Source organism: Convolutriloba macropyga, chromosome 3 (assembly GCF_964194025.1).
Source record: "Convolutriloba macropyga chromosome 3, txConMacr16.3, whole genome shotgun sequence".
NCBI lineage: Eukaryota > Metazoa > Xenacoelomorpha > Acoela > Convolutidae > Convolutriloba > Convolutriloba macropyga.
Window position 1 is genome coordinate 6,189,512 of NC_134470.1, and position 26,913 is coordinate 6,216,424.

General features: G+C 38.3%; 1 protein-coding gene across 1 annotated transcript in view; it reads right to left on the minus strand.

The window, feature by feature from the left end:
• LOC142336807 (uncharacterized) overlaps positions 1–26,913 on the minus strand; it is a 70,597-nt gene that overhangs the window by 6,877 nt on the left and 36,807 nt on the right. The window contains exons 9-14 of the mRNA XM_075385739.1: positions 19,884–20,126; positions 17,253–17,455; positions 16,456–16,644; positions 12,644–12,911; positions 5,204–5,362; positions 2,445–2,617 (exon numbers count right to left, since the gene is read on the minus strand). Coding sequence (XP_075241854.1) covers positions 2,445–2,617; positions 5,204–5,362; positions 12,644–12,911; positions 16,456–16,644; positions 17,253–17,455; positions 19,884–20,126 — 1,235 coding nt within the window. The remainder of the gene's footprint in view (positions 1–2,444; positions 2,618–5,203; positions 5,363–12,643; positions 12,912–16,455; positions 16,645–17,252; positions 17,456–19,883; positions 20,127–26,913) is intronic.

A 26,913-nucleotide genomic window follows, 5' to 3' on the forward strand; every position in this document is an offset into this window, starting at 1 on the left:
GTCATACTAGGTCATATATGACTCCTAGTATTCATACAAGGTCATATATGATTTGTATGATTTCTTAGTAGTCATAGAAGGATCATATATGATTTCCTAGAAACCATACAGAGATCATACAAACAAATTCAAAGCCTAAAACTGTGTATCTTTCATTTTCTTTTGATGTTGAAAAAATTTCCTGGAAATCATACAGGGTCATATGTGACACATAAAACATTAATTAGGCTTCACAAATTCCCGTATAATGTAGTCAGAGGACATAATAAATTATTATATTGCATTTGCATTCCACATTTTATTCTTTGTGTTTAACTTTGTGTAACGAATTTGAGGTTATCTGCAAAAATTTTTCCAAATGTTTTTTATAAACGCGCATTTATAGTTTTAAGCTGGCTTCATAGAATATCAGAACTTTATTTATCTATTTGAACTTACTCAATAATTGAGTGCCCAATTTTGCAAATGACATTTTACGTTTGGCTCTTTTGGCGGATCACAAAGTGATGCCCGGGAATCACATAAGCGAGTCCTTGCCGAATGAAATTTTTAAAAGACATAAAGGTTTTAAAAATTTATGAAAAGTAGATGTATGATTCTTGGCATTCATACTAGGATCACTTTTTGTCATACAAGGTTCATATATGATTTCTTAGTAGTCATACAAGGTCGTACTAGGAAATAGTTATGATTTGTGTGATACAATATATGATTCTTGTATGACTACTCAGAAGTGGTGACCTGGGAAGGCGGACAAAACAATGAAATCATCGTTTGAAACTGCAAAAACGTAAGGACTTTGATTGGCCTTCGCGAAGTAAAACCGACCAGTTCTTATGTTTGAATCCGACGAAATTCTCAACACGGGTGAAAGCATAAATTAAATTTGATAGTCTTGCTAATCTATTACAAATGCGCTGTGATCTGATCTCGGACGACTTTTGGTGCACGCAAGTCTCGAAAATTTGTGCTACAACAATTCTTTGTGATCAGATCACAAAAAGTGTCTGATCTCGATATCACCAAATTCTGAGCAAATATTCTCTGTCTAGTCAGAGAACAATTCGGTCTAGGACGGTCTGTTTAGAAGTCACGTTGGTGTGGGACCTCTATCTGGGTGGGATTGCCAGTAAGAAGAGCTGGCTCCAATAATAGCCGACTTTCATACCAGTTTGGCCTACTATATATGTTTTTCCGACTCGAGAAAAAATAATATCGACTATCAAATATTTACCTCGAAAATTCTTCCGGGATAAACAAATCAGCGCTGATTATCAGATTCGCTATCTGATTCGGTTTTGCTGAGAATCGGGAGGAAACTCAGGTAAAACTTCAATTTTTTCCTCAATGGCTAGAAAATAGCCGCAGATAAGTTAATGCTATTTTCCTTCAGCAATCATTAGTAAATTTTGCTGCCAATATTCCAATTAAAAATTGAGTTATAATTTTAAACAACAATCAGAAAAATGCCAACAACAAAAAGAACTTCAATATCCAAGGAAAAGTATCATCAACTCAGCACAAAGATGTAAAATTACTGCTACAAGGCAATACCAGAATCAAAAGATAGGATCGAAAAAGACGAGAAACGTTTCAAAACGGTATTTCTATGATGAATTCTTGGTCCGATACTGGCTTTTTGATATTTTTCCCATGATTTTGTTTCGTGAAATTAAAACATGGAGAAATTTCGAGAGAAGATCATCCAGTCTTAGATCAATTTAGACTTTAAAAATTCAGTTAATATTGATAATAGGAATCAAATTTTGCTTCTATGAAAAAGCATCTCATTTAAAATTCGTTAGAACTTCAATGTGACCTGTCAGTTTTGGGACTGAGGTTCAAAGTAACAGAAAATTAAAGTCAAAGTCAACAAAGTCATTAGTTCAGTCGTCTGGAGAATCAACTGGGAGAAAAAACGTATTTTATAGAGCCCGAGGACTTCACAATAGATGATAATTCTCCACCACGTAGAAAAAAAAAGGATTTTTTTCCGCCACTCTTCAAAGTAGCGGAAACGTTCTATTTTTTATATAGTAACGTGCTACAGAACAACACATAATATGCAAGTCGGAACGTAAAAAGGGGGGCTAAACAGAATGGATCTAGTTTTTCTTCATACTTTACTTTTGGTTTCCTCGTGGCGAAAAAGGAAACAAACAACCGTCTCGGAGCTTTTTGAAAAAAGGAGTTTGATCAATCTCAAGTGGTTAAGACCCTGGACTCGTATTCCTTCCCACTTTTGGTCCAGATGTCTGACAATTGGACAACGATGACAACGGGTGATCCGAAAATGGAAATCCAGTGTAACGATACCCGGAAATCTTAGAAAGATCCCAAAATTTACCCCACTAAGATCCAGGAAAGTTCCGAGAAACATCCGGAGATCTTACCGGGAAACTTACCGTTAACACACTGGTCTTGATGAGTAATTAAATACTAACTGATATCACATGCAGATGTGTCTTGGGGTGGACAGGCGAGTACTTTGCAGTGTATGTAGACAGTGTTTAGGGTCACACTTCCAGAGATGTACCAGCCGAAGGCCTTGAACTGGAAGAATTCCTCATCGAGTTCAGAGCCAGTTAGCCTTTCAAATGAGTCATCAGAAGGACACCTTGAAAAACATCAGGGAAAATCTCAGGTTGAGGTCCACCCAGGTTTAGACCTCGACTTATGAAAAGAATTTATAATTGTGTTAAGGGCGGCCAATTTTGACTATAAATACAGGGTCCAGTTACTAGTTAAAGTTGAGGTAATTCTTTTCATTGGTCCAGATAGGGTCTTTTCATAACAATTCACGGTCGAGCATGGTCTTTCCATTTGTTGAGGATTACATTTTTGTGGGATTAATAATAGTAAATTTTTTTCTATTGTAGATGTGTACCATCTACCAGCAACACCAGAATAGCGCTGCAACAGGCAGTCCACCTTCAAAAAACAGAATTTTAACAAAAAAGAAACGTTGCATACTTACGATAATATATTGCGAAGTTGATCGGCTCAACTCAACTAGTTAATAAAGCTCTAACAATCAACTTTTCATCGGCAATGACTTTAGTGTGCTATAGTTGAGTTCATTTGATTTCAAAATTCGTTTTTTAAAATACTCATAATAGCAGAGTTCGTTTTTTGATAAAATATCAGAAGCAAAAAAAATTTAAACGGTCAGACCCACGGACTACTTTATAAGGCAATTTTCAGCTCAAATGTAAACTTTTTGGGTCTAGCATGAACATTTTAGGTCGAGCTGTCGAGCATCATATTTGAGTCGAGATAACGGCCAGCATCATATTTGGTTCGAGCTAAATTCCAGCATATCAAATTGGAGTCGAGCCAAAGTCTTGTTGAACGATCAGTTCCAGCAATTTTTTTTTCATGGGATGTTTGAGGCCAACATGGTCTTTTCATACCACTTTTCGGTCGAGCATGGTCTGTTAATAAGTCGAAGTCTGAGCCTGGGCACAACCGAGGCGGTCTCTGATCATATCAACCCCAAGCGCACACATTCGCATCATGCGTTCAAGTTTCATGGTCTATGGGAAAACGTTCGCTCGTAGGTAGGCCTGGTCAAGTAATTTTGGCGTAGGATTGTCTGATTAGTAGCTATTTTGGTCTGGGACGGTCTGACCTAAAACCGATTTGAGTGTGCAATCTAAGTTGAGAAGAACGTTAAAAAAACAAAAATTGGCAAGATATCTTTGGTATAATCGGTTTCAAAACTAAGAAAGCTTTGACACGTTTGGTTTGTTATATAAGGAAAATTCGTTAATTCACATTTTGAGTTTCGACCTGCTTTTTTGTAGTTTACGAACAACGTTTTCAACAGTTGGTTACGTTTGAAACTGATCTAGCAACGGTTTTCTGTTCGGTCTGCTGGACTTAATTGTTTTCAAAAACCTAAACTATAAAAGTTCTCTTTATTTCCCTCAACGTTTAAAGAGCGTCCGCAATAAATCTCGCTTATTGTAATTGCCTAACGAAAATGACGACACCAACAAAATATTATGAGGGCTTTTCGTCGTTTTTGGGGAGGTTCAAAAAACAAAGATTTCTCAACTAGGAAATAGTATAATAACAGAGCGCACAAAAATCTGACCATAGATGCTTCAAAAGGCACTAAAGTCAGATCTGAGAACCCAAAGTGAACGTCAAATCTTAATCAGAACCGATTCAACGGAGTCGAAAGTCTTGGATCAGTACTGCATCAGAGCTCTGGCATGTCAATTTTTGACTAATTAAGTCAACTTTAGTCAAGTTATGAATCTTGGCAAGTCTTGGCCATTATTTGTTTAGTCTTGGGCAAATCTGGGACAAGACCTGACAATTCTTGAGCAATTCTTGTACATTACTTGACAAGTCTCCTACAAGTCTTGGCCAAGACTTGATAAGTAAGTCTTGTGTCAAGTTTTGAGCACAGTTCATAAATTTAGTTTGCTTTTGTCTCGTAACGAAAGAAAAGGCCATTATTTACATTGCCTTGCCTGTAAAACTCGCCAAAGCGAAAATAAAGCAAAAGAGAACGCGAGCACTTCCACAAAGTTCAGTTGATAGAGAATGAAAAAATTCTGATGTCGGCCAATGATATCAGTCGCGGCCACTCATTTTTGGCCATTGAAAAAAGTTTAGTTTCAGAGTGATTATATGAAACATTTTAATTTGGTATATGTTCATATCAGAAACAGCTTGGTCAGATTATTCAGATTAACAATTTTGTCGTAAAAATATTTCAAACCAATATTAACAAATTTTTAATTGCATTAACTATAATTAATTTCGTAAATAGCTCTGCTTTGGTTAATAACTGCGCAATAATCAAGACTTGTCAAGTCTTGATCAAGGATTGACTAAGGACTTGCCAAATTTAGGCCAAGACTTGGCTCAAGACTTGCCAAGTCTTGGCCAAGACTTGACTTCGACTTGAGAGGTTTTGAGCAGTCTTCACAAGATTTAAGACTTTAAATATGACTTAATCAGTTCTAATTTGTCTACTCAAGCGTGTATTTCGCTTGAAAAGTAAAGATAAAAATTTCGAACTCATAACGTGAGTGCGAACAAAATTTAGCTTTCTGCGCACAATATCTCGCAAGATAACTGTTTATGGCAGAATATTGCAGGTTAAACTTCTTTTCTCTGATTTTGTGTCTATGTGTCTTTGTGTGATAGGGCGGGGTGGGGGGTTGAACTCTTATCTATATCTCACTTGTTTGCCGAGAGAACATATCGTGTGTCGGAAGTATAGTCGTTAGTCTGAGTAGCCCAACAGTCAGTAGTGATGAGAGTGTAGTTTTGATTCACTTCGGGATCAAAGGACACTTTCACGTACACCTCGTCATTCAACAGAGCTGTCGCAGCACTTGGACTGAAACGATCCACTTATCAAAAGTTATGTGTATCTCACAAGTCAACTTGTTAATTGATGTAAAAAACCTCAACTTAGTTGGTCTTTCCCATTATGACTCCACCCCTCCATCTTAGTGGTCAGATAAGCTGCACCCCCCCCCCCCAATCCCCCAATCATGGTGACTATACCACTTTGGGTGGGGGGGGGGGAGGGGGCATTGGGGATGCTATTATTGCTATAATAGGAAGACCCAGTTTAATTATATCGTCCTTACTCAAACAGTCTTGAGGATCAAAAACGGATATTTTCTGGCTACGTAGACACAGTAGTTGCAGTTCAATTGCTGTCTTCAAGAAGCGAAAATTTTGTCAATATATCTCTTAAATCCAAACTGTATACGTAATTGGATTTGCATCCTGAACGAGTGGGGTTGCAAATCCGACTACGTATACAAATTGGACTCACAATTATCGTATTATCTCCAGAATTTCATTTTCAGAACTATTTCACTGAAAATTGAATGATAGCTCTCCTGCTTAAAGTTCCCGCTTTTAACCTGGCCTTTTTATTTCTGCTTACTAATTGAAATGATGAATATAATAAACTTATGCGCGTTAGATGAAATCTCGGCAGAATCACAAATTCCGAAAACAGGTTCTGGTGTGCCTACTGATTTCAGAAGGTTCTTCGACACCTTATGTCTGACCTTATATATTTTTTATGGCGAAAATTCAATTTAGCGGTAATGACTCAAATTTCGATGAAGTAAAAGATTGTGACAGCAATGCTTTTTTCTTGACAAGTATTTGTTGAATTTGTAAAAAAATGGAAAAAATTGGAAAACCTCATTTTGCCACAGAATTTAGTAATTCAAGCAATTCATGTACAAAATACTTAATTTAACACACCAGTTTATCTAATAAATGAAGCATTCAAGGGTGTTTTCAAATTTTCTTTAATATCGTACATTCTTCTTAATTATAATTTTTCCTGTCGATCAAATCTAATAGCCCAATCAGTATTTGAAACGAAAAGTGAGTGCATTCCGCCGAAACGCAATTGCGAAAAAAACAGAATAAATACTTCTCACAAATTATAGGATGACACAAGTCTTGATATCAGGAGGTATAGGAAGTCATTTTTGAAACAGACCTCAAATTTATTAACATGATCTTTGCCGGAAATCACAGATAGTAAAAATGAGAATTTTTAAAACTAAATTGAGTTTGCCCATTTTCTTTGAAAATAATAGAAATAACTTTGAAAGGAAAAATTGCTTTTGACATCCAAAAGCAATCAATAGAAATTTTAAACTATTTGATCGAAAAAGCAGTAGAGTGAACCGCGAATTTCAAGTGTATTGTAAGCAAAGAGTTTCAAATAATAAAATGTGGCCACAATTGTTACCAAAGGGCAGTAAAAGTAGTAATGAACAAATGTTCTATAAGTGTCGCTTTTCGGTATGTTTTATTTATTCATTTTGTAAATATTATATATTTGATTTGGTTTGAAAAAGAATCTTTTTGGTTCTAAAAGAATTCTAAACGAACCATTTTCACTTTGCGAAATTTTTCTCGATATGGTTGATAAATGAAACATTTTTTTTTGTTTTCTTTTAACGAAATAGATGAATTATCAACGAACTATTGTCTCTGAAATATGTCTTGTCTCTATATATTTCGTGCTCTGACAACTAAGAACACATAATCGATTTTTCTCTGTAATGTTTTTTAGAATTTGTAGCAACAATTGCAAAAACATTGCCAAAGACTTGCAGCCGCTAACATTTGTCGAGAGCACACAATAATTGTTTTATATTGTTGTCCGAACTTTACAATATTAAATCTTTGAGTTCAACATACCTTATTATTTTTTATTAATTGCAATGCCTTAAATTGTTAAAGGTAACTCAGGTTACGGTCCCAGACCAACGTCATATCAGATCAGACCTTAGTGCTTTTGAGCTTGTTTGAGAGCTCGAAATGCGTACAATGAAAACGTCTGATCCAAAAACAACTAGATAAAAATGATTGGTGTTCTTGAAAATGCATCCTGATTTGAATACCATACAAAAGCCCTTAATGCCTTCCAGCTAAAGAAATTTATTTTTTTTTTGGATTTTTGTTCCGTAATTGTTGTGATAAACTTATTAAATAGACTCACTATTTGGTAAGTTTATCAAAGTTTTTCAGAGCTCTGTATAGTGTATAAAACAGCCTTACTGGGTGGCTTTATCAGCAGTATCATCTTGATGCCCCTACGAAAAATGAATATTCCCGAACATCTCCAGCGTGTTATGGCCTCCGAAAATATTGAGGAATCAGTCAAAACCCTGATGCAATATCTCGTGACTGAAAATGAAAGGAAGGGAGAAAGAATAAAGCAGCTTGAGTCCCAGATGACAGGAGTAACCATCAAAGTGAATGAGCTTGAGCGTTATGAGTCCAAAGATTGTCTAATTTTTCATAACCTTCCAATAGGCCAGCATGGCTCCTATCTGTCGGATACTGTGGCGTTCATGAGAAACATCCTACAAGTCAACATTTGCGAAGAAGATCTAAAGGCTTGCCATCCTCTGGGCAAAGGAACAAGCAGCTATCCTCCAAAAATAGTGGCTAAGTTCATTTACAATGATCAAAAAGACCGGGTTTGGGCAAGAAAGAGACTTCTACGTTCGTATCAAAACCCTTCCAACTTGAAGCCAGTTTTCATTACCGAACGCTTGACTAAGTATGATGTGGAACTGAGGCAAGCTGCTGAGCAACACAACCTCTTTGTATCAACGTACAATTCGCAGCCTTTACTTTATGTTGTTCAAGACGGAAAACGAGTCAGTCAAGTCATCAACTCAACACAGGATATCCTTGATTTAAAAGATGTTGCGGAGAAGTCCAGAAAAGCTCCCAAGCCACCGTCAGCAAACACCCCAATTCAAAACCGACACCCTGCTACTGCGACTAACGATATTGAAACACCAATGCCTTCTCTCGTCAAACCTGCTTTGATACATCCTGGAACCCCGTTGTCACTGAGAATCCCGCCACTGAAAAGAAACCGGACCAACCTATCTCCCGTTGAAGAAAGGAAAGAACTTAGAGACATACTACAAGAAATGAAGGCACGGATAAGTGACAGTGATGCGCTGGTGGACTACGTGAAAGGTTTGCTATCGGAAACCCCCAATGCTAAATACCAGTCAAGAGAACATGAGACATTTTGGATCGAAGAAACAAGTGACTCATTTGACAGAGGCGAGACAATCATTGAAGAGGACTGAGTTTGCCGTCCATTTTAATATAAGATCTCTTCGCAAACATTATGATGAACTTTGTTTATTTGTAAGGAATTGTGAATATCCGCCTTTAGCAATTGTTCTAAGTGAGACATGGCTCTCTGATGTTGTTGATGATACTGAACACTTCGCCATTGATGGGTACCATAAGCTAATAGATGAAAACAGGGAAGGCCGAGGCGGAGGCGTAGGCCTATACTTGAGGAATGACCTCACAATTGTAAAGAAGCTGGACTTGACCAGTCAGGCATTCGAAAGCCTCCTAGTTGAGTGCAAGGCAGGGAGCACTTCGGTGGGTTTGAGCACTACCGACCACGTCAAACTAACGTTCCGTCTTTTGTGGACGAGTTCGATTTGTTGCTGGAGCAGCTGGGAGACAGAAAGTGGCTTCTTACGGGTGACAGCAATCTTGATCTCTTAAAAACTGGACCATCTCAAACTGCTTTTTCTATCGCCATTTCCTCCAATGGGTTCTCACAACTGATATACCAACATACTCGGGTAACTGAGACATCAAAGTCGTGCCTGGATCACATTGTCACCAATTTCTGCGATTACTATTCCCCGTCGATTTTCCATTCCACAATCACTGATCATTATCCTATATCCGTTTCATTTTCTATTGTGCTAGCTGCTAGTTATAATAGAAAAATGTCCCGGAATTTCAAATGTTTTGCCAATCAAAACGTGGTAAGTACTTTTCTATCAGCTCTTGACAGTGATCTCGAGAATACCGTAGACGTGTCGCTCGATTGTTCCTTTGATGTTCTCATCAACATGACCAACTGTCAGCTTGATAGGTTCGCTCCCTGCCAGGTGTCAGCTCCAAAAAAGAAAAAGAACTGGGTACGCTCCAAGGAGTTGAGAAATGCTATTCGAAAGCGCGATAAGTTTTTTAGGAAATTAATTCTGCCTCCCAGTGAAGAACTTCGAACTAAATACTGCCAGATAAGGAATAAGGTGACTACTTTAATGAGATCTAAAAAGAAAGAGTTCTACACCAAACGAGTATCACAAGCACTTAATAGTCCGAGTAAATTATTTCCCCTCTTCAATAGCTTACTCGGTAAAAATGTGAAGCCCTCCAATCCTGTCAAATTTTGTAAAGATGGGAAGCTTGTTGACGATCCTCTTCAAGTTTCTGAAGTGTTGAATGAGTATTTTGTGAGCATTGGACCATCTCTTTCTGCTAACTTCAGTGACTGTGATCAAGATGATGTTTTAGAACCATCCTTTTCTGCCTGGCTGCGCCCCACGAATGCTGAACAAATAAGTCAGATCGTTATGAGTTTATCTGATTCCAAAGGTGTAGGTTGTGATGGCTTTAACAATAAGTCATTAAAAATCGTCTTACCTGTTATCCTTGATCGTTTAGTCATAATGATCAATGGATGTTTAAAGAATGGTCTTTTTCCAAGCTCACTGAAAAAAGCTAAAGTTGTTCCGCTGCCAAAAAGCGGAAATTCGGACGAAATTGACAATTTTAGACCGATATCGATTTTAACTGGTCTAATTAAAGTGCTTGAGAAAAAAATCTATGCTAGGCTAATGGATCATCTAATAACGAACGATTTGCTATACAGTAAACAGTTTGGTTTTAGACCTAAGTTTTCTTGCGTAGATGCTATTGCTGAATTAACAGAGAATATAAAATCTTCATCCAGCTTGCAGTTGTTCGCTTGTATTTTCCTAGATTTAAAAAAAGGGTTTGACACTGTTGATCACAAAATATTAGTTAGAAAGCTTGCAACTTTTGGTATTCGAGGTCCTTTTAAAGCGATCCTTGAAAGTTTTCTAAGTCAAAGAGTACAATGTGTTTCTCATACCGGTGTCATGTCATCCTATAAAACCCTGGAATGTGGAGTGCCACAAGGTTCCGTTTTGGGTCCGTTGTTGTTCTTGCTGTACATTAATGATATGCATTCAATTTGCAAGCATAGCTCAGTTCTGCATTATGCAGATGATACATCAATATCTTTTGAGCTGAAAACATCATCCGCAACTAGTTGCCTTTAAGAAGATCTTGATGCAGTTTCAAGCTGGCTAGCAAAAAATAAGTTAACCATAAACAGCTCCAAATCAGAATTGTTACTATTTAGGCAGAGTAAAGTAGGTTCTCTACGTATCAATGGCGAAGTGTTGAATGTAGTTAAATGTTCTAAATACCTCGGAGTTCAGATTGATAATAGCCTATCTTTTGAAAAACATATAGACGTTGTATGTAAAAAGGTTTCAGAACTAGTAGGATTAGTCAGCCGACTGAGATAATTTCTACCGAAACACGTTCTTCTAAAGTTTTATGATTACTATATTAAACCAAAAATAAAATATGGCTGCCTGGTATATGGTTGCAGCAGCAAAGTTAAACTTAATAGAATAAAGTTTTTGCAAAAGAAGTTTTTGAGACTGATAAACTTCAAAAGGAAATTTGATTCCGCTGAGGATTTGTTTTGCCAAGAAGGCGTTCTCGATGTCTTCAAGCTTCATATTTATGATTTACTTAAATTTGTGCTAAGATCTAAAAATGGATACTGTCCATATAATTTTAAGGATTACTTTAATTGCTGCAGCATAAGCAGAAATACGCGCGCATCAGCAGCTGGTGTTTTAAAGTCTTTCAGAGCTAAGAACTCGCTCCAAAAAACTCTTCAAAGTGTAGAGGTGGAAAGTTGTATAACGTTTTGCTCTCTTTTGGCTGAAATGTAGATAAGCCTATGACAACATCGCAAATAGACGTTTTGTTCATAATTTTAAAGATAATATTCTACTCTTCGATTAACAACTTGTGGGTTTAGTTTTCAAATAGTTTTAAAATTTTTGTAACTTCCTTAATATAAACCCTACAGTCTCATAAAGCGTATTGCTTTTGTTTTTGAGTTGGTGCAACCTCTGGCTTGTGCGGGGTGTCTTTCAGTGCTCAAAGGTGTGGAACTGAACCTCTCTTCACGAGGTGGCCTTAATTGAGCACTCGAAAGTCATTCTAATCATTTCAGAATGTACTTAGACTCTCAAGTCGGCAGCGCTGTGAGGCGCCCTGCATGCCGTCGGGGGTTGCACCAATATATAAGTTATATAAGGTAGTATCTACTTAAATTTGTTTGACGGTTTTAAATTGAATCTGAACTCCGCAATTCATTGTATTTATCGTGTCTTTATTTGTTTCCTTGTCTTTGTTTGATTTCATACTTCTTGGGGCAGCTGCTAGATGAGCTTTCCCGCTCTTCAGCTGTCCTCTTCAGGTACCATTTGATGCCTGAAGGAACAAATTAATTTAATTTAATTTAATTGAGACGTTTCTGTGACTTCATACATTTTGAATTATTATGAGGTATCCAGTACCCGGAAACGTTAATTTTGATTAGTATGTGCAGGGTACCTTCAGACCTTTGGCCAGACCTCCCTGACTCAAGTACAGACAATTTCTATTTTCTTGCTCAGATGCCGTAGACCTGTGATTAGACTTCTCTGACTTATGTCCAAAATCATGGTCAGACCTGTTCCCAGACCTCTCAAATTTATTTCCAGACAACCTCAAACTTATGGCCACACCTTCCTGGCTCATGACCAAACAATTTCCAGACTAAAGATTAGACCTCACAGACCTATGTCCGGACCTCCCAGATCTATGTCCAGACCTTCAGACTCGTGATCAGACTTCCCAGACTTTATTTGTGACAACTGGCACACCTATGGTCGGATGTTCTAGACCGGTGTCCAGACAGTCTCCTGACTCATTATCAGACTTCTCAGACTTATTCGCGGATAAGTTGAAGAACTATAGACAGAAATCCCAGACTGATGTCCAGACAACTTCCAGACTCATGATCAGGGCTCGCAGACCTATGTCCGGACCTCCCAGACTTATTATCAGATAATTTACAGACAACAATAACTCTTCCGGACCAGTTAAAAAAAGGTCAGTGTTTACTCCCCACCCCCAGAAAACCTGTTGTCTGGACATAAATATAGGACCTGGATTCGGGAAAGCTCCGATGTCTTGAACGTACTCGAAGAACGAAGTAAATGCGGAGCTCTGTGCAATCTGCATTTTGTAACTGAACTCCTGTGTTCCGTGTAGTACCAGGCTATCCTCTCGTTCGACACCAAACGAGGAATGGACTCTACCCTCCGCATCATAGTAGCAGAAAGCAGTGGCTTCCCACAAACCAGCTCTACTGATCCTAATTCCACTCCCATTAATCAATCCTCCCGACTCGCCATCACTCTCGCGAGTTATTACTTGGTAGTATACTGCGCTGTGACTGAAGCCTGGATCTGAAAAAAATGAAAAACGTCTCTGTAAAAGGAATTCATTTTCACTCGAAAAGTGAATGTTTGATATTTAGAAACGAAGACAGGAAACATACCTGAAGTATGAGGAGAATTTAGCTTTGATTGCTCCAAAAACAGTATACACTCACAATAACATCATTTAAAATGAAAAACGTCTGTTTAAAAACAATTCATTTTCACTCGAAAAGTGAATGTTTGATTTTTAGAGACGATGACGGGAAATAAACTGGAAAACGTAATTTTTGAAACTAATTGCTATAATCTGAAGACAAAATGTTTTGTATTTAGAGAAACAAAAAATACAAATTTTTGTTTTTCAATCGTCTTTTATATTGCTTTGTTAAGCTCTGACAACATTCAGCAGTGATTTCGTGTGATATTTAGCCAAGATATGGAGTATCATGCGAATCAATTTTCAAAATTTATAAATTTCTTGCTTATATCTTCTGATACGGTTCAAATTATAAAATCAATATTTTTCGGAATAAAGTTTTAGTCCGAACTCTTCGGAGTGTTTTCTGAAACGGGTTATTAGTCAGAAACGAACTGGAATTAGTAGAATTGCATTAGCAGGAAAAATCGGAAACTTTTCCAGCTGTTATTTTGATATTCTTTTTCCTGTAAATTCATAGGAAGTTAATCATGGAAGATTTTTTCAGACAAAACTTACCCATATAGCCAACAAGGTCTTTCTTTTTTTTAGCTTGGAGTCTTTCAAAATGTAATGCAACTTGATTAGAGACAAATGGACGTCATAAAGTGACAACGAGAAACACTGTTGGATTAGTTCTAATTTAAAATATCTTAACTGTATATAAAACAAATGCAAATCTACGTCTGGACATGCATCGGGTTGGACCATAAAAACAATTCGCAAAAGAATAAAAAAGTTACGGTTTATTAAAAAGTCAATGAGATCAGGAGTAAATTTTATGGTATGAACTAAAGTAATGCAAAAATTTCGTAAAGATATTCAGATAATTGAGTTATAATAAATCAATTGTTTTGAAAAAATCGTCTAAAAATACGTTGTAAATTTTAAACCAATATTGTATTGTTTCCCTAGATTAAAAATACAGTTAAACAATAATATTCGATGACTGCTTAATAATTTGGATGTAATTTGAGATATTCATAAGAATGCATTCATGGAAATTAGTCTTTTGGTGCTAAAATTGTGACGGGCATTACCTTTTCTTTGGTGAAGCAAAAATCTTAACTTAAGTCTGTTTTTTCTGAAATCCTGTCAGTAGTTTTTTGTTTCTTACATATTGAAGCAGAAACGACGCATTCTATACGGTATTGTCATGAAACAGTTCAGCAGATAAGACAATTGGGGAGGGGAATAAAATGTTTTTTGAAAAAAAAAATTCACTGCTGTTGAATGAAGTCAGGTAAATGCAATATAATTTTTTTCCCATTATCCATCACAAAAAAGTGGATTTTATAAAGTGTTCTCCATTCCAAAATTTTGAAATATTAAATTTGAGACAAATACAGATTTTTGATTAATTAGTAGTACCTCAAACAAAAACTCAAGAAAGACTCAAGAAAGAAGAAACATTTCCTGGACTCACGATTTCAAAAAGTGACTCAAATTTTTAAATTCAGAAAACTGAGTTGAACAATTTCTTGAACAATTCAGAATAATGAGTTAAGCAGGAGACTGCGGGCAAATGAAAACTCCAGCGAGAAAATTATTGACCCAATTCAGAATTAAGACAAATATTTTGGGTCGAACAAAACTCCAGCAGGAGAATTTTGGGTCGAAACAAAAATGAATGGGTGCCACATTTTGAGTAGAGCAAATATCTAAGGGGCATAAATTAAATTGAGACAAAACAGTCGGGCCTGGAACTTTGGATCTTGAAGCTTGAAACAAAAAAGTCCAGCAAAAAGTTTTCGGTTGAGGGGACTGTAATAAACTTTGGGTCAAGTCAAGCTCAAGATATTCCCTAAAATGAAACAAACACACTGTTTGTTTTTGGTCCCCCCATGCCCTTTTAATGGCACGTTTTGCTAGAGCATGGTCTTTTGATATGTCCATGTCTAAACCTGGGATATATTCATATAAAAAACAACAGCTTTAGTATTTCGCACCTATATACCAGACTTGAAATTTCAATGTCTGACACGGATATCTGCACTAGTACTTCAGTATTTTTTTTATATTTTTGTTTTGAAAAGTTTCTTTCGGTTATAATCCCGTAATATAAAGTTGAAACAGTAGCAAATGTTACAAAAGTCAAAGTTAAAATTTTAAACATGCAGATATCGACATATTGCTGTTCATATATAGCGTGTCCCATAAAAATGAACTAAGTGAACGTTTCAAAAAAAAATGTCCTCATTGGTCATTCGCATGCTCAATTGCAAGTTTTTGGCCTGTTTGGCAAAGTAAAATTGTTGCAATTTCGTGGGACAGACTATACACGCCTATAATTTTTCGAACGTTCGCATTCAATTCAACTTAATGAAACTCGCAATACAGTAAGTCCCATAAAGTTATCAGTAACGCAATCAAACGTTCGAAAAGCTCGGGGCATGCAAATGGACAGTGTTTTGCTAGATAAATTTGAACTTTGCTGAAGTTCTAAATTTGAACTTTGACCTATAAAACTTTCAATAGCGTTGCAACTTTATGGGACTGACTATACACCTTAGTTTTAACTTAATGTCAAATTTGCAATTATTTATAAATAAATTTGCAAAATTTGTAAAATAATGCCTTAACTTTACAAATATTTGACAATAGGTCTGAATATTTGTGTCTCTTATAGTTCGCAGTTGGCCCTGTGGGGTGGTTTTACCACACAAATCGTTTACAAGGTGTACCTTGAACATTTTTTAATTAGTTTTTCGAACATTCGCATTCGTTTCAACTTAATGAAACACGCTATACAGTAAGTCTCATAAAGTTAACAGTAACGCAATCAAACGTTCGAAAAGCTCGGGGCATGCAAATGGACAGTGTTTTGCTAGATAAATTTGAACTTTGCTGAAGTTCTAAATTTGAACTTTGACCTATAAAACTTTCAATAGCGTTGCAACTTTATGGGACTGACTATACACCTTAGTTTTAACTTAATGTCAAATTTGCAATTACTTATAAATAAATTTGCAAACTTTGTAAAATAATGCATTAACTTTACAAATATTTGCCAATAGGTCTGAATATTTGTGTCTCTTATAGTTCGCAGTTGGCCCTGTAGGGTGATTTCACCACACAAATCGTTTACAAGGCGTACTTTGAACATTTTTTAACTAAATTAAGCAATCTCTGAGAAAAGGTTAGGAAAATAACCCAAATTGATAAATTAAGCAAAGCTCGACCGGAGCGAACTCGGCCCATCGTTTGCAATTTTTTGCTAACTTAACATTAATTTGCAAATTTGACCTTGTAAAGGGATAATTTGCAAATTTTTACAAATTTGCCATTTTTGAGCAAAAATTTGCAAATGCTTGCAAATTTGGCATTAGTTTTGAACTAGGGCAGTAATAACTATAGTTGATGAGCAGTACTCACTTATCTCATCTGCCCTTGGGCTGTGACTTGAGTCTCCTAAGTTGTACACCTTCTGTTGAGTGCCACATTGGGTGCCATTTGAGATACTCTGAGTGAAATCCCAGGCTGAGTTGCGTACGTAGAAGTAGTCCAGGTGTGCTGTCAACTCACACCCCTCTGCTCTCGAGGATCGCAACAAAGTTGGAAAGTCTGTCATAAACAATAAATATTTCGGATAATTTCCGTTATTGACCCCCCCCCCCCCGACCCAGTATGCTTCGTATACCCCCTTGTTATAACGCAAGTGTCATTATATAGCCGGGTCTCAGCTAACGCCAAAAATGGTGTAAATGTAAGATTTGAGTAAAGGCGTGGAACTTTTTCAAGAGTTGCTTTGCCTTGAAAAATGGTAAATTCAGTGGAAAAAATCATCGTTATAAATGGCAACAATCTGTTTCTCAGTTCACAGCTTTTAGTTGACTATAATTCTTTTAACAGTATTTCTGAAGTTCTGACAAGATCTGACCAGATAACCATTAGAAAACCATGTGTGCGTTCGAAATTGTCTCTGATCAGACTAGTGTGCGCTCGAAACTGCCTCTGATCAGACCGTCCCAGACCGAAGTGACCTCTGATCAGACAAGTATCAGAGCATTCTCCAGACTAAAGTGAGCTCGAAGCCTTTTTGAGACCATGTAATTCGAGAGCACCGGGAACATGTGTTCGCTCGAAGATCGTGTGATTAGGGGTCACTTCGGTCTGGCCACCTCGACCTGGGCAGTGGTTACTATAGTAACTAATCTGGAAAATTTTCTCACCGATAGTGGCGTAGAATGGAGCGATTGAGTATACCCCTGGCTCAGCTGTCTGGTTATCAGAAATCTTGATTGCGAATCCACATATGAAGTAATCTAGACTTATGTTATTAGACTTTTCCAATGTCCGAGATCCTACTGTACTGCAGTTACCACCTGTGCCAGTTGGTCCCATACAATCTCCGATGCTAGCATTGTTGATATCCCTAAAAAGTGTTAAATTTAAAATTTCTATGTTTCTCGTATAAAGTTAAGTACGTCTTTGAAGAATGGGAACAAGATCGAACAACATTTTTTGTTTTCAATCGCAATAGTTTGCATAGAGCCTAATAAGTGGTGCGGATATCAGTTAAAAATTAAGCGCACATACACACACAACACACACACGCACACACACACACACACACGCACACACACACACAGAAACACACACGCACACGCACACGCACACACACACACACACACACACACACACACGCACGCACACACACACACCCATATATATATATATATATATATATATATATAAATATTTATATATATATATATATATATATATATATATATATATATATATCTCCCGGTTAGGAACACACTGAACATAAAGTTTTATTTAGCTAGCTATAATTTTACAAAATATAAAATCAGTTTCCAACTTTTAGGCTGTGTTTGTGTTTCATCACAACTTCTCCCGCCGTACACCAGCGATCTTGGATACGTGTTTTTTTGACATAGAACGCACGCTTTTTTGTCAGATACACCAAAGTTAAAAGGTCAAAAAATACATGGAATCTTTTGAGTAAAATGTTGTCACGAATTCATAATGAAATCAATGTAATTTTCATTCGAATATTTAGAAAGCAAATTGCGATTGATGAAACATGAAATAGCGCACTGTGAAACAACTTTCTTTTTACTCTGGAGATTCGACTGATTTCAGGCTTTCCCGGGTCGAGATGTCAGCGCCGTTTCAGCGCATTTTTTGAAAAGAAGTGCGCTGAAAGCGCTGAAATTATGTATGAAGACCGCTGAAACTTTGAAAAGGTGCTGAAAATTCAAAATTTTTTGCTCATTTTCAGCGCACTTCTTACATGATTTCAGCGCATTTTGAGTGCAGTTCTTGCAAAAGTTTCAGCACTTTTTTCAGCGCATTTCTTTCAAAGTTTCAGCGCAAATTCAGCACATCCGCAGAAAAAATTCAGCGGTTTTGGGAAAAGGTAGAAACAACAAAGTTTCAGCTCATTTGTTACAAAGTTTCAGCGCAAACTCAGCATATCGTAGAAAAATTTCAGCGCTTCCGAGAAACCGAAAAAAAATAAAATTAAAGCGCATTTCTTACAAAGTTTGGGCGAAAAATCAGCAAATCCTTAAAAAAATTTCAGCGCTTTTGAGAAACTGAAAAAAAAAAATAAAATTTAAGCGCATTTCTTACTAAGTTTCAGCGCAAAATCAGCAAATCCTTAAAAAAATTTCAGCGCTTTTGAGAAAACGTAAAAAAAATTATAATTCAGCGCATTTCTTACAAAGTTTCAGCGCAAATTCAGCACATCCGTAGAAATTTGTTTACCGCTTTTGAGAAAAATTCAAAACATCGGTAGGAAAATTTCAGCGCTTTTGGGAAAACGTAGAAACAACAAAACATCAGCGCATTTCATTCAAAGTTTTAGCGCAAATTCAAAACATCGGTAGGAAAATTTCAGCGCTTTTGAGAAAACGTAGAGACAACAAACTTTCTGCGCATTTACTACAAATTTCAGCGCAAATTCAGCTCATCCGTAAAAAATTAAGCGCTTTTGAGAAATTGCATCCATATTGAGGTGCGCGTTAATGATCAGACCCATCCACACTATAATCAGCCATGATCAGATCGACCCAGTCAGACAATATTCAGCCATGATCAGACTTCAGCTCGTTTTTCATACGTGCTTGCTGTTAGCTCGTTCAATACATGGAAGGACTCTCTAACAGTAGAACTAAGCTACTAAATTTCACAATTACTTGTGTTTTCTGGGCATTGTAATATTCTAATAGTTGCAAATAGTTGAATTAAATTAATAAAAATCCGCTGAAATGTGCTGAAATGCGCTGAAACTTTGTAGGAATTGCGCTGAATTTTCAAAGCACATTTCAGCGCATTATTTTAGCGTTTTTGCGCTAACGTTTTCGAAAAATAAGCGCATTTCAGCGCATTTCTTACATATTTTTCGGAAGATTTCTCGACTTGGGTTTTAATAGGTGTCAGGAAAAAATACCTCATGCAAATATAACAAATATGAAAAAAATTAAACAAAATAAACCGAATTTCTATTGTGGTGTTGAAACATTCACAACGGCTGTTTAGCATAATATTTAGCTATTGCATTTGTCCCTGCGTCCCAGCCCATGGCCATGCCACAATGGCCCTTGGGATTTGATATGAAACTATCACAACCGAACATGGGATTGGATTATGAGCATAATAATGCGAAAACATGCTTGAAAACATGCTTGCATTAGTGTTAATTTCCAATGCGAAATATTGTACGAAAAGATCGAAGGGAGTTAATTGTATATAAAAAGGCCTTGGGTTTTTTAAGCATATTGGGTTTTTTGGTATTGGGAACATTTCCAAGTAACCATTGTCAAAAAACGAACTTGAACTGGATCCTTGCAAGTCGGCTATCCTGTATGTCATAGTCAAATCCAGCGGGGACTGTTCCCTCTTGTTCAAAGTCAACATATTGAGAGACGAATCCTGTCTCATTAGAGTCACTTTCCTGATCGCCCGCCAGTTCAAAGGACACATTGCCTCCATCTGCCTCTTTGTAATATACTTTGTACCCTCTGATGTAGTCGTCAGTTCCATTTATGTAGTAGATTTCCACGCTTTTAATATACCTGAAACATCATCGAGATGTAAAATCAGGATCCTAAAAAAGAGAACTTATGAAAAGACTATAAATGGACTCATGAAAAGACTTTAACTCGACTTCGTTAGCAAATGTTGTGTCGAGCCAAAGTCTTTTGCGAAAAATCTGAGTCAAGCTAAAGTCCAGCATGTCTTAAAGTCCAGCTAAAATCTTTTGATAGCTCAAATGAGTCGAGTATGGTCTTCTCATAGTACATTTCGGCCGAGCATTGTCTTTTCATAAGTCTGTACCTAGACCTGGGGGAAAAGGTCCCTATGGTAAACAAAATGAGCTTTTTGGGTTCGTACAAAGATCTAGACCCAGTAATGTTATGCGCAAATTCCCCTGTGCACTCGAATAAGTCTGATTAGATTTAGGTTAAAATTGATATTCTATAGCGTGTCCCATAAAGTTCAAATAAGCGAACGTTTCAAAACCCACAGGTTTCAGTTCAAGGTCAAAGTTCAAAATTAAAACATGTAGAAAAAAAGTGACGAATTAAAACTTAATGAAGAAAACGTTGACATTCAAATGAGCACATTGATGCTTAATTGCACGTTTTTGGAGTTTTTCGAACGTTCGCTTATTTCAATTTTATGCAACAGACTACAAACGCTGAATAAAAAGTACAATGCCTTGGTAAAATCAGCGCTTGAGAGGCATTCAAAGAGGTCAGAGTCTGTCGAATGATGTCTGTTGCGGCTGCTCAAGAATCTCAGCGGAACCGATACATCACAGCCTGATTCTCGAGTTTTACGCCGGCCTGGTTCTTCACTGGGTTCGATTGACTAACGATCTCGCAGAAATAATTAGTCGCTCGGACGTATTAAAGGACTGTAACTTTAATTTTGTTGATTGAAGTTAAGAAAATCCTTAGTGATAATCTATGTTCAATCTCGTGCTGAAAATTGTAAGGCTTCAGCCAGTAGCTAGTGTTGTTGCAAACTTCTCGTTAAGTAAGCTCAACTAACTTATAACTCGCAAGATCTTAAGATCTAGCAAAACTTAACAAAAAGACTAAAGTTGTCAAAGAATCAAATTTTAGTCTATCTGAGAGCCAACTGCTCTTGGTAACAGTTTCTAAATACAATACGGTTTGACTAATCAAACAATTCGGTTAAAGTAAATAATCAAATATTTATCATTTATAACATCATTGGTATTTGTCTCTGATTGCTTAATCAAGAAAATGATTTAGGTCATTGTTTACATAGTAAATGTCAAATTACTGCAATATTTACTTTTGTTGACATAAGCACGGATGGTTATTACGAAGCTCTAAATGCCTCGAATGTACGGTATTTCACCTTTAATGATCATCTAAAGAATCATAAATAAACAACTTAAGAAATTTAACAATAAATAACAAAATATCGAAAAATGCCAATTTTGCACCATTTAAGTGCTAATAGCCACACTTGTGGGTCTGATGGAATAACGTTCGTTGGGTCCATGAGTAGCTTAGAGGTAACCCTAACCGTCTGCCATTAACTCGGGTTGCTCGGGTTTTGCAGTCCCAAAATCGGGGGGGTGTACAGATTTTCGGTCCCAACTTGTAATATTTTTCAGTTTTGACCATTTTTGAGTTTTGACAAACTCTAAGTTTTTTCCGTTTCAAAAGTTATTTCTTGCTGTCTGATGACTTTTCTAGCTGATCTGAAGTGGCGCCAACATCGCCTGCCCTGTTTTCGATCTCGCAAACACCATCGTAGAATACTGGCGCTAACTTCACGACTGGCCGGTTTAGTTCTCCATGTGCCATTTTGACTCTCGCTGATCTCACAACTCCGTCGTTGCCAGTGAAGATCTCAATGATTCGTCCAAGTTTGTATTCACAGCGTTTCACAGAGTCATCTACTAGCCATACTAACTCGCCTTCTTTCAGGTTTCGCACATGTTCTTTTGACCACTTCGATCTCTGGTTCCATTGTGGAAGATATTCACGAGTCCATCTTTTCCAGATCATGTCGGCATATGCTTGAGCCGTTTTGAATGATTTTCTCAGGTCATGGTAGCGTTCACTGGATGGCATGAATGGTGCACTTGCGTTCTCTCGTCCTAGCAAGAAATGATTAGGTGTGAGTGCCGTCAAATCTGCAGGGTCGTCACTTACTGCTGTCAGGGGTCTTGCGTTGAGAGTCTGCTCTACAAGACACATTGTTGTGCTGAGCACCTCGTCGTTGAGGCTTCTGTTGTCCAAGATTGCAATCATGACCTTCTTGCAACTTTGAACCAGTCGTTCCCAGATTCCACCAAAGTGAGGAGCTCCGGGAGGATTGAATTTCCAAACAATCTTTTTCTGTGCTAAGTCACTTTCAATCATTGCTTTGTCCCACTCGTTCATGATTGCTTTCAGCTCATTGGCGGCTCCGACAAAGTTTGTTCCGTTGTCACTAATGATGGTACTTGGGTAGCCACGTCTTGCAATGAATCTTGTCACTGCAGCTAGACATGACTCGGTGTCCAATGACTGTGCGACTTCAATGTGTACTGCTCTCGTTGTCAGGAAAGTGAAGAGGCAGCACCATCTCTTCAAGGTACGTCGTAGGAACTTGACTTCAAAGGGTCCGAAGTAGTCGACTCCTGTATGGGTGAATGGAAACACATGTTCATCAAGTCGTTCTCTGGGTAGATCCGCCATCGGTGGGTGAATTGGGTTGGCGTTTCTGTGTCTGCATTTGATGCATCTCGACTTGATTTTCCTTAATGCATTTCTCAGCCCGATGATCCAGTATTCTTGTTGGAGCATGTTTTTCACATATTCTGTGCCTTCATGTAAGTTTTCTCGATGCCCTTTCTCTAACAGAGGTTGTACAACTGGATGTTTTGCTGTTAACAATATTGGTGCCTTGTAATCAATGTTTGAATGCTTCAGTCGGCCTTTCGCTCTAATTGTTCCATCTTCCTCTATGAAGGGTGACAATTTGGCAATGTTTAAAGTTTTGGAGATTTCTTTGCTGTTTGCTATAGACTTCGAAACATTCGGGAAGCTTTCGTTTTGAACAAATCGAAACAGTATTTGCTCTGCTTGATGAAGTTCGTCTGCTTTGAGGATGCCCTTCTGCTTTGTCTTGAACCTCATGCAGTAGGCAATGAAGTTTCTTATTCGATTGAAGGAACTGTAACGTCTCCAGTCAAATAGTTGGTCTAGTTTTGTTTCTGTTGCTACCGTACTCGTAACTTGCTCGGGTTCGAGTTCGTTCACTTGGCACCACGGCTTTGGCCACTTTTCTTCATCTGCCTGGAGCCATGCCGGCCCGTTTAGCCATACGGACTCCTTGAGACCTTCGATGGACATTCCTCGGGTTCCGATGTTGGCAGGATTTTCGACACCTTTGACGTGTCTCCATTGATCCATCGATGAGTTTTCCAGTATTTCCGCTGCTCTGTTCGCAACGAAAACTTGTTGCTTCTTGTGTGCAGCCTGTAGCCACTGTAGCACTGTTGATGAGTCGGTCCAATGATAGATTTTGTCAATTCTGACATCGTGTTCATTGAGTATCTGCTTTCTGAGCCGAACTCCGTAGACTGCGGCTTGAAGTTCTAACTTCGGTATTGTCATATGTCTGATAGGTGCCACACGGCATTTCCCTATTACATATGTCAGTTTTAGCGTTACTTCATCTTGCAGATATGCCACAATGCACATTGCTTCCTCTGACGCGTCTGTAAAAATGTGTAGTCTCAAATTTGAACATCCGTTTTCGAATTAAAGTCGATTTATCGACATCGTCCTTATTTCTCTCAACTCAGAGCACCAATCACTGAACAGTTTTGAGTGTTCTGCTGACAACTCTTTGTCCCATGCTTGTCCTATTGCTGCCCAAATGCTTTTGAGAAGAAATCGCATTCGCATGGTGAAGGGTGAACATATTCCAAGTGGGTCGAACACTGCTGAGACAAAGGATAGGACAATTCTCTGAGTTATTTTTGCTGGAACTTTTTGCTCAGTTCCACGACAGACTATGAGACTGTCTGTGTCCACATTCCAGTTGAGTCCTAGGATTGAAGATGATTGTGGTTCTGCTTCGAAAGTTTTCACAACTTTCGTTGATCTGTCTGTCTCTGGAATGTGTGACTTGACTTCTTCGTCAATTGTTATCCATTTCGTCAACTTGAATCCACCTTTGATGAGGATGTCTCTGACTTTCTGGTAAATTTCGATTGCTTCTTGAGGGGTTCTGACTGACTTTAGGAAGTCGTCCATGTAGAAGTTTCGCTGGACAGCTTTGACAAGATTTTCGTCATTGACTGCATTATCTTTCGCCACTTGGTGCAAGGCGTAATTTGCACAAGTCGGCGAGCTTTTCGCCCCAAAAACGTGTCGTGTGTACTCGTAGATTCCTATTCTCCGTTCTGGACCTTCTCTCCAGAGGAATCATAAACATCGGCTGTCATCCTTTGGGACAGCTACTTGAAGAAACATTGCTTCTATATCGGCAGATAAGGCTATTTGGTGTTCTCGGAAGCGAAATATGATTCCGATCAAACTCTGCAGCATGACGGGATGATGTGGTAAATACCATTGCAGTTTGTCTTCCGTTTCATTCAGTTCAGCTTGATCTACTTTCCGAACGTATCCAGCGTTGACATCTGTGTCAATGGTTTCTTGGTAGCGCTTCTTTAGCGCCTCGTCTTTCTGTAGGCGTCGTTCTAGGGACTTGAGTTGCCCCATTGCAGAGTAGAAGTTGTTCGGTAACTTCACTTCGTCCTCTCGCCACAGAAGTCCAACTTCGTATCTTTCACCGTTGAATCGGGTTGTTTGTTCCAACGTCTTGATTGCTCGTTGTTCTTCCTTTGAATGTCCGGTGACATCGCAGTTTGAAGCGTAGGACTCGATATCCGACCACTTACTCAACTGGTTTGCTAATTTATCGTCTGCAATTGATGTTGCTGTGGTCGCAAGAGTTGCTGCTTGCTTCGCTGGTAGGGGTCCACTTAAAGCCCAACCAATCTTTGATTTCACTGCCCATGGTGCAGCTTTGTCTTCTGACCTCTTGAATTCAAAAGGGTGATGAATGTCGTAGCAATCTTGTCCAAGAATCACTTGAACATCGTTTAGATTGTAGCTCTGATCTGGCAAGCTCCTCAGATGTGGGTAACGGTCTTTCAATTCTTGCAACTCCACAATCTGGTCACCCAATTTCAGTTTTTCGTGTACGTAGAACTGCACTGTTGTCAATGGTCGAGACTTCTCATGTGCTGAAACAGCTATCGGCACTATTTCAGTCTTTACATCCTGTGATCCATGGATCCCTGCTACTGATAGAGATGCTTTTCGGCCTTGGAGTTGGAGTTTTGACACCACTGATTTGTCCACAAATGAGATTGAGGATCCCGAATCACACATTGCTAGTACATTTAGGCTTAAGTCTCTGTTTGTCAGCCTGATTCGTACCACTGGAAGTCCTCCTTGGGCGATGTTAGTTGCTACTGCTGTTGTAGCATCTGAGACATTCTTTGTAGTTTCCTTCTTTGGTAGGTCGCTGTGCAAAAGCCTGTTGTGTCGTCTTCAACAGCTGGATACACTGCATGTCCTGCTTTTGCAGTCCTTCGACATGTGGCCTGGTTTCAAACAGTTGAAACACAGCCGGAACTTCTGGACATGCTCTCGTTGTTCATTTACTTTCAGTGATTTAAACTTTTCACACGTCCAAATCGGATGTTGTCCGTCTTTGAAAGGACATTCAAAATTCTTGGGTTTGCTCGACTCTTCAGCGTTTGAAGCAAAGGTACTCGTCTTTGGTTTATCACGGCTTTGAAATTTGTTTCTGTCAAACAACGAGTTTGTCTGTGCTAACAAGTTCTCATGAATTGCAGCTTTGGAGGCAAGCCATTCTTTGAAAATAATCAGGTTACCTCTCAGTAGTCGACGATCTTGCATATACTGCAACCACTGTTCTCTCAGTTGCGGAGAAAGTTTTCTCGTTGTTGAACTCAGCCCTCCTTCTGATTCTAGGTCGGATGTGTATCCAATTTGAGTCAAAGTGTTTACCACATTTGTAGCCACATTTGCGAATTTGACGATGCTCGTAGAATCGTCATGCCGAACTGGAGGATGAGTATGTTTTTTCTTCAACTGCGCGTTGACTATGAAATCTGATCTGCCATACTTCTCACAGAGTATATCCCAAGCGTGATAGTACGATTGTGAGCTGAATCCCATTCCCGATATTGCTGCTTTTGCTTGACCCGTGAGACTGGTCTTGAGGTATTGCATCTTTTCTGTATCGCTGATTGGCTTTTGATGAACAACAACATCAAAGAGACCTGACCACTCTCCAGAGGATCTCCTGAAAACTCAGTCAGTTTTAGTTTTGGCAAGCCACTGGCACCACTGCTTGGTACTGGTTGGTAAATGACTTGGGGAGTGGTGTGATTCATTGTGCTCCTGTTTCAGCTCTCAGCAGACCTGTTTCGAGAGTTGTTAATGGGACTCTGACTCCTGTTTCTGTCTTGAACTGCTGACGATCCCTGCTGCTGAAACGTCGTCCTTTTCAACGGCGGCGCTGGTGGGTCCGTTACTCTAATTGGTTTACGGACTTCTGGTTTCTTGAGAATGCTCGGTTCAGTCAGTTGCGTTGAGAAAAGTCTTTCGCCTGGTTGGAACAGCGGGGTATTTTTCGGGTAGGTGCTTAAACGTTTGTCAGCTCTGTCCTTGGTGACATTCGTTGGAGGGTCGATAACAACAGTTGGAGATAGTGGCCGTCTAAGGACAGACTGTTGAGCCACTGATTTTGCCCACCCTGCTGTTCTTTCTTGATTGCGTCTTGATC